The sequence below is a fragment of the Myotis daubentonii genome, chromosome 17 (assembly GCF_963259705.1).
Source record: "Myotis daubentonii chromosome 17, mMyoDau2.1, whole genome shotgun sequence".
In the NCBI taxonomy this organism is placed as follows: domain Eukaryota; kingdom Metazoa; phylum Chordata; class Mammalia; order Chiroptera; family Vespertilionidae; genus Myotis; species Myotis daubentonii.
This window is the reverse complement of record NC_081856.1, coordinates 2,731,531-2,740,236: the sequence shown is the minus strand read 5'-3', so window position 1 is coordinate 2,740,236 and position 8,706 is coordinate 2,731,531. Positions and strand designations below refer to the sequence as shown.

The window sequence follows — 8,706 nt, the reverse complement described above, 5'->3', positions numbered from 1 at the left end:
AGCCAGGTCAGTCGATCAGAAGGTTTGAGGGAAAACACTATCATCTGCTTCTTCAGCAAAGGGCATGGGCACTTAGCATGTTGCTTCGGTGATGTTCTCGGGGCTGTGAGTCCTGCTGACCCCCTGCTCTCAGGGCAGCTCACATCCCCGCTCCCCCACTGCTTCCCCTCAGGCCCAGCTGCTGGTGGAGCTGACATCTGGTGACCCTTCACCTCCTTTGAGTGAAAGCATCACAGCCCCTGCAAACAGGACTCCCTGGGATATGCTGTTGCACGGTGGGTAAGAGAGGTGAGCAGCGCCACACAAGGCCTTACCACAAAACATGTTTTTAAGGGAAAAGGTTGGTGAGTCAGAGCCAAGACTAAGCCAATCAAATGAGGAGAAGAAACAGCAAGAAAAGTGGGAGGAGAAAAACCTGCCACATACAATTAGGAGAAACACCAGCTGCACGCAGCTCCTGACAGCAGAGAACTGATCTTGTGGCCACTGTGTAAAGTCATACGCTTGGGGAGTCCTAGCAACAAAGCCCCCCAAATTTAATAATAATAATAGTTATAAATAATAATAATAATAATAGAGAAATGAAGATCTGATTGGCCTGTGGCTTCTCAGGGGCTGGTGAGGTCTTCCTCCTCGTGAGTGGAAGCCACAATCCTGGGGACAGTGTCTTTGGGAACCAGCGAGGGTGCATCTAAGGTTCTCCGACGCTCAATCAGAGCCCTTTCCTCGACTGCCATGGTCAGCACCTCCTCCTCGCCCTGGCAGGAGCTGCGGGGATGGTGTGGGAGAGGCGGGAGGCTCAGCTGGGTGACGCTGCCCTTCTGACCAATGGGAGCCTGTCCTCTGCGGGGACAGCACCTGCTCTGCATCCCGACCTGCCCGGTGGTCCCTCCACAGCTCTTCCTGCATCTTCACAGCCTCGTCCTCTGCCCTCTCCTCCTGTGGAGGACTCGCTGTTTTCCTGGAAGAAGCAGTTGTAAAGAGTTGGTATTGAAATCATAACCAAGGACACAGTGGAAGCTAAGGATGGCCACCGGGCAGGGCTGATCTGAATGCGGCTGATGGGGCGCCGAGCTGGCCCAGAGTGCGGTGGCTGAGCTGTGGGTGCAGGGAGCGGGCAGTGCAGGCTGGGCCAGGTTTCTGTCCCCCAGCATCCTTTTCCCCGCATCCTCACTCTCTCAGGTGCTCAAGCCTCCTTGCTTCACTTTTAAAATATTTACTTAGTTATTTTATAAAGATAGCATTTTAAATATCCTATATAATAAAAGCCTAACATATGCTAAGTGTCTGGTCATCTGGTCATCCGTTCAACCAATCAAAGCGTAATATGCTAATGATTAGCTAAGGCTGCTCAACCACTCGCTATGATGTGCACTGACCACCAGGGGGCAGACGCTCCTACCAGTAGGTTAGCTTGCTGCTGGGGTCCCGCCGATCAGGACTGAGCGAGACGGGCCGGGCACACCCTGGAGCCCTCCTGTGGTCCCTCCCCAGCTGGCCAACCACCCGCCTCCCACCCCAGCCCGGTGGGGTCCCTCGGCCTGTCCTGTGCCCTCTCACAATCTGGGACCCCTCGGGGGATGTCCGAGAGTCGGTTTCAGCCCAATCCCACTCACCACAGGAGCTTCCGCCCACCCCCAGTGCACAAATTTAGTGCACCAGGTCTCTAGTTGTTAAATAAAAAATATTAACCGAACGCCATAAAAATACTATAGAAAGTGTGACTTTCCCCCTGTGGGGAAGCCTCAGGGAGAAACTCCAGTCTCTCTTCTCCAACCGACTCCTCTGAACCAGTAAGTGGGAGCTGGATAGGTGGTAGGTGGGGGTGCGCTGGGATGGGGGTGCATTGGGCCAGGTCTCCCTGGGCCGCAGTCCCTTCTCACCTGCGTGGTTCTCTCTCCGAGAGTCCACAGGGCTCGGGTGTCTCTGGTCTCGGTGGGAAGAGGAAAGCAAGTCCTTGAGTGGGAGAGGTCGCGGCCGAGCAGCGCCCTGTGGGGAGGCGTGTGATGGGGGTTGGCGTCGGGGCACCGGCGTGGCCTTGCTCGGCCCATGGCCCCACGCACAGCCCACAGCACTGCTCCATGTGCGTGTGGTATTGTGGACAAGGCTGCCCACCCTCCCCGCACGGTCTCCTCGGGGATGGAGAGCGACGCCTCTAGGGGGGCGTGGGGCGCACCTGGCTTTCTCCACGAGGAGCTTTTCCGAGTCCGGGTAATGCACCAGGGTTTCCCGAAGGGCCTTCCTGTCCAGGGTGAGAAGGTGCACGAAGCCGTGGGCTACCACGCTGGCGGTCCGGCGGCTTCCTGTTGCTGCCAGGAGGCTGAGAGAGAGAGAGAGAGAGAGAGAGAGAGAGAGAGAGGGCAGTCTTCCTCTTTCCTCACCAAAATCGTAAAAATAAATCAAACCCTAGCCATCCTCTGCTGCAGAGATGGCTCCCTGTTGGCGAGAACTCAGCCCACTGAGCCCCGAGCCTCCAAAGGTTGACCCGCTCAGCTCGGCCTCCCATCAGGGACAGGCCCCTCAGTGCCTGTGGGACTCCGCCAGGTCCCAGGAGTGCAGTCTGGACTGTGTCCCCCTTGGTTTTTCTGGACCCACTTTCCACCCTCTGCTCCCCCTTTGCACTGGGAGGCTGACCCTGCGGGCGTGCCTTGCTCTGTGGGCTCCGCCAGGGAGAACGACCAGGATAAGTGGGGTTGCAGCATTCCTCCCTGCCCTCCCCTCAGGGCCAGCTTAGAAGGCTGTTCCCCACCAGATCCCAGCTCCTGAGGCCTCCTGGCCTAACAGGCCCTCAGGGTTCCCGTGACTGCCCCCCCCCCCCCCTTGCCCCTACCCCAGCATGGAAATGCTCTTAGATTCTCCCTCCCTCCTGTCTTCCCTTTACTAAAAGCTTCCTAGTTACCTGGCTGGAGTGTACCTTCTGGTTTCCTCCAAGCTCTGACTGCGCAGTCAGACATCAAATCTCAGTGATGCCTGGTTACATCAGGTGAGTCCCATCCCTTCCCACCCTCACCCCCAATCACCTCAGTGATGCCTGGTTACATCAGGTGAGTCCCATCCCTTCCCATCCTCACCTCCCAGATCACCTCATTTCTCAATATCCCAACTACTCTGTAGCCAAGTCACTCGCATTCAACGTCCCACTTGAATGTCACTGAATTCTGGTATTTATATTCCTCAGAGGCATAGCTGAGCGTTTTGCATGCAGGAAGTAACCAACATAGAGTGAATAAATGAATAAAACAGGTGAACAGCCAATTCCCGCCCCCCCCCCAAATAGCCAACAACACACACACACACACACACACACACACACACACACACACAAACACTGGGTGAACAAAAATACTGTCATTCACCAGTAACTTGGAAAATAAGGCTTGGTCTTTGAAACCAAGGCAAGAAAAAAACAGATCTCAAATGTTTTAAAAGAAACACCACCGCTGGCTATGCAGTGAGACGATAACACAGACTGAATGTCGCAGAGCCAACCAGTCAGACGCGGAGAAAGAAGGCCACACAAATAAACACAGTCTATGGGGGGTGGTGGGGGGAGGGCAGGAGCTGCATGACTCTCAGCCTGAGGGTTGACTGTAGACAACCTGCCCTCCTCCAGCTGCTGCTGCAGAAAGGGAGCATCCCGGACGACTGGCTGCTAAGTGTGAACAAACCAACCAAGCAGGTGGGACCTTCAGAATTCCTGTGGTCTGTATATAAGCAAACACCATTCTCTAATACAAAGAAAGACTTGAAGCAGTGATGGCAAAGAAGTTTCCAAATTAATGACAGACACCGGACCACAGATCCAGAAAACTCAGGGGTTACTGAGCATAAAAACTACCCAAGAAACTCTATCCCTCGACATATCATATTAAAACGGCAATACACCAAAAACAAAGAAAACCTTGAAAGGAGCAGGAGGAACAAAGATAAAAACGACAGCAGCAGACTTTTTATCCCAAACTGTGCAAGTGAGAAGACAGTGGGATGACCACCCACCAGAATTCTTTGTGCAGTGAAATTGTCCTTTGAAAGTGAAGGAGACACGCAGATTTTGTCAGGAAAAACAAAGACGAGGAATGTCAACATTAGCAGAACTACTCTGCAAGGAATGTCGAAAGAAGCCCTTCACAAGAAGGAAAAGGGTGACAGGTTAGCAACGCAGGTCTTCAGAGAGAATGGAAGGACACGGAGAAGGAGCAAATGGCGGTAACATAACCCAACACATTTTATTTCTCTTAATCCTGGTTGATCTAAAAGGCGCCTCCAGCACGTGCGTAAGGGAAAGGCCTGCCCAGTGTCCCGAGGCTGGAGGGAAGAGCTGGGGCACGGTTGGTTCTGAGGCTGCACACCCGTAAGCTGTTCGGCGTTATGTGAAGGGAGACTTAACTCCATTTAAAATGTGTACTGCAGCTCTGGGACCACCACCAAACTCTTCTGAAGGGAGTATAATTGCTAAGCTAAGGGAGGAGAGAAGATGGAATCATATGAAATGCTCCATTAAAGCCCAGGAGGCAGAAGAGGGGGAAACCTAATGCAGGCCACCTTGAAGCACAGACAGGGCCTGTACCTGCACTGCACATTGAACTTGGTGCAGGACGAGCCAGGCCGCTCCAGAATGGAGTTACTCCTCCAACACAGAAAGTGTACATGTTGGCCATGTTAACACCTACTTCTTTTGCTCAGTTGTTTCACATTTTAAACGTATTGCTCCATGGCGAAACATGGACACTTTAGTCCTTTCCTGAGGTTCTCCCCAAGACAGGCTCTGCCTTCACCTTTTCTTTAAGGAAGCAAAATAAATGTTTATCTATCTATCTATCTATCTATCTATCTATCTATCTATCTATCTATTATCTATTTATCTATATATCATCCATCAATCAGTATATTAGTTATTTATCTATTTTTCTATTTACTTACCTATTTATTATCCATTAATCAATCTCTACTAGTATATATCATACACCAATCAATCTATTAGTTATTTACCTACCTATCTATTTACTTACCTACGTATCATCCATTAATCAATCTTTCTATTATCTACTTACCTGTCTACCATCTATCACCATAATCATCTCTTCAGTCATGCATCTACCCACCTTCCTATCTATCTTCCTGCCTTTTTCTCTGTGGAATGGATGCTAATATTTGAAGACTCGATGCTTGGATGAGCCTATTTCTTCCCACCGGTCACCTTGGACAGGGGTGCAGTGGTCAGGCAGAGCTAGGTGGCCATGGGGAACTTAGTTTGGAGCTGCGAGTGTGTCTGTGCTGTCAGACTATGACAGCAGAACGGAAGTCACATGTTTAAATGCCAGGTTATTTTTAGATTTCTCCAGCTTTAATTAACCTTGCCTATGGACAGGGGTGCAGTGGTCAGGCAGAGCTAGGTGGCCATGGGGAGCTTAGTTTGGAGCTGCGAGTGTGTCTGTGCTGTCAGACTATGACAGCAGAACGGAAGTCACATGTTTAAATGCCAGGTTATTTTTAGATTTCTCCAGCTTTAATTAACCTTGCCTACAGGTTACACATGTGCAGTGCGTGATGAGTTTTTGAACAAAGAAGTTGCCAAATGCATTTTGCCCAAACTCTCTCAGCACCATTTAAAATAGTACCCCCTTCACAAACACTTGTCCAGCATTCCACCATAGAAAGCCTCACTCATTAAGTAGCTTAGAAAGGGGATCCCTAAATGCATGCCACCCCACACGGTTTCGGAAGGAGCACTGCTGGGGACACACGGGACTAGTGATTAGTGTCCAGGGAACAAGGACTGGCTCCAATTCTAGTTCCTCCTCTGAGTGCCGGGACCTCAGATACAAGCCTAAGGACCTTTTTGGTTTTCACGCCCATCATGCATCCACTGAGCGCCCGCGTGTTTCAGCACAGGGAGGCTGGGCCAGAGGAGAGTGATTAGAGTGTGTGCGGTTTTCTGGAAAGGACACCGGCTTTGGGACGAGGTGCCACATTTATTGAGTGCAGCTCTGAGCAGTTACTTACTCTCTCAGGAAGCAGGGCCACCTGTGAACGCCTGCTGTAGGTATCTGATCATCTTTAGACAGACATAATGTTTATAGACTCCTGATATTCAATTATGACAATGGTGCTTTGGGTAAATTTCTGGCTGAGAACTTTTGAACCTGAGTTTGTGTTATGTAACTAACAAGCAACAACTATACTAACTTTGTGTAGGAGGGGGTATATGTGCATGTAATGCACACCGGCTCCCAGAAGCCGGGAGCCTCATACTCTGCCATAAGCAAGCTGGGGACCCAGGAAAGCTGATGCGCAACAGCCTGAGCCAGAGGCCCGAGGACGGGAGAACCGGGAGCTGATGGGCTGGCTAAGTCAGGTCTGGGTCAAAAACCCAAGAACCAGCAGTGCTTATGTCTGACGTCCAAGGGCAAGAGAAGGGGGCCGTCTTGAAGCACCATCTTATAGAAAATGGCTGTTTGAAACGTTTACCCTGCTATTTTGGCTCCTGTAAACGCTTGCTTGCTTAAATAATAAGAAAAATAAGTCTGACAACAGTGAGCTCTCACTTCCTCTCACTACTCACTCATTCCTTCTTCCAACACCTGCGCAGCCTCCGCCTGACTAGCACGACCCAGGCCTCGGGACTGCAGAGCTGCCGGGGCCAAGTCTCTGGGGGAGGCAGGGGGCACCTGGGAACGCGCAAGTCCCTGTTTTCCCAACGCTCTCGCAAGTCAGACCTGTAATAAACGGAAGCAGGAACCTTACCAGGTTTGTGACCTAAGATTTTTCTTTTATGACAGGCGGCAGACTGTGGTTGGAGGTGTCTTTCAGGTACCTGATTTCTCCGAACACTGTCCCAGCTTTCAGAGTGACCAGAACTTGAGCTTCATGGGCGCCTCCAAGCACCCGTACTTCCCCCTGCTTCACGATGTACATTTCCTTGCCGATTTCTCCCTGTGCGCCAGACATAAAGAGGAACTTTATTCCTGACAGTTACTCCCCAAACGAGGAAACAGAAACTCTTCTAGAGGAAAACATGGAGAAGGAGGAGGAAGAAACACCAATGGAAAAGCAGTCGCCTGGAGGCCTGAGGCAGTACAGCCACTGGGTGACAGCGCGTGGAAGGAAGTTACTAGGACCTGTGAGCAGTGACGCCCGGGCGCGAGGGCGCAGCTCAGCCAGCACTTGCTCCGGGAGTGGCGGCAGAGGGAGGCCTGCTGTCAGCGTGGCCACGCCGGTGCCATGAGCACTGCTTTGCTTTGGAGAAGGCGCCTGGTCTCCCCGAAGCACCTGCGCTACGACCATGACTCGCCAGCCTGACTTCCACCTACAGCACCGGGCCTGGCTTTAGAAACGGGCTGTTTATGCTGCCATCCTTGCTCCCTGCCCAGAGCAAAGTGTGAGTGCGGCGGGTTCCTGCTCATCCCGGGGCTCTTGGCGCGGGCAGGACCCTGCCTGCTCCCATGGCCTGGGGGAAGGCATTACTCTGCTGCCCGAGGCACTGTGGCAGGACACACCCGCTGTCAGCGCTGTTTAATGGAAGGAGAGATGTGTGAGGCGTACTTGGCATCTACTTTGGAGTCTAAACCATGGTGGGTCCTGTAGCTATGTGACCAGCCTCATTTAAGAACAATAAAATGGCAATAAATACATAGCTATCAACAATTGAATCTAAAAAACAAATGAACCAGCAGAACAAAAACCATGTATGGGGCCAAGTTGGTAGTAGACTCACCGAGGGCGATCGCTTTGTAAGTTATACATGTCTAACCACTATGTTGTACACCTAAAACTCATACAATATTTCAACTATAATTGAAAAATAAAAACTATTAAAAACCCCACAATGGATCCCAACACTCACATGGGCCTCTCTCTGTGGAGATATTTTGCTCTGTGACTACTGCTCAAGCTGGAGAAAACCCACCCAGGCGACCCTCTCAGAAGGAGGCCCAGGAGGCCTGCTCCTGAGTGCTCTAGCCTTTGCCTGCACATGTCTTTCCTACCGTCCCTGTGCCGTGTGTGTTGCTGCAATAACTCTTCAGCCATAATGATAACTTTACATCGACTCAGACGAATCACCAAGCCAGTGGGTGGGGTGGGCCCTCGAAATGTTCCTTCTCACTCCAAGAGGCAGGAAGAATGAATGTCTTACAAGAGACCTAAGTGGCATCTGGGCCACGAAAGGCTGTTCAACGTGGAATGAGCCAGTTTGCACAACCCTAGGCAAACTATTTGGGTAATAGCCCCTCGATATTAGCTTTCTTTTTTAAAAAAATTAAATCTTTATTGTTCAGATTATTACAGTTGTTCCTCTTTTTCCCCCCATAGCTCCCCTCCACCCGGTTCCCACCCCACCCTCTGCCCTTACCCCCACCCCCACTGTGCTCATCCATAGGTGTACGATTTTTGTCCAGTCTCTTCCCGCACCCCCACACCCCTTTCCCCCCCGAGAATAGTCAGTCCACTCCCTTTCTATGCCCCTGATTCTATTATATTCACTAGTTTATTCTGTTCATCAGATTATTTATTCACTTGATTTTTAGATTCACTTGTTGATAGATATGTATTTGTTGTTCATGATTTGTATCTTGACCTTTTTCTTCTTCTTCCTCTTCTTAAAGGATACCTTTCAGCATTTCATATAATACTGGTTTGGTGGTGATGAACTCCTTGAGCTTTTTCTTATCTGTGAAGCTCTTTATCTGACCTTCAATTCTGAATGAT

The 8,706-nt window shown here is 50.8% G+C and overlaps 1 protein-coding gene across 1 annotated transcript in view; it reads right to left on the bottom strand.

Moving 5' to 3' along the window:
* Positions 1–708: 708 nt before the first annotated feature.
* CNGB3 (cyclic nucleotide gated channel subunit beta 3) overlaps positions 709–8,706 on the bottom strand; it is a 125,823-nt gene continuing 117,825 nt past the window's right edge. The window contains exons 15-18 of the mRNA XM_059673042.1: positions 6,815–6,933; positions 2,127–2,320; positions 1,884–1,989; positions 709–961 (exon numbers count right to left, since the gene is read on the bottom strand). Coding sequence (XP_059529025.1) covers positions 709–961; positions 1,884–1,989; positions 2,127–2,320; positions 6,815–6,933 — 672 coding nt within the window. The remainder of the gene's footprint in view (positions 962–1,883; positions 1,990–2,126; positions 2,321–6,814; positions 6,934–8,706) is intronic.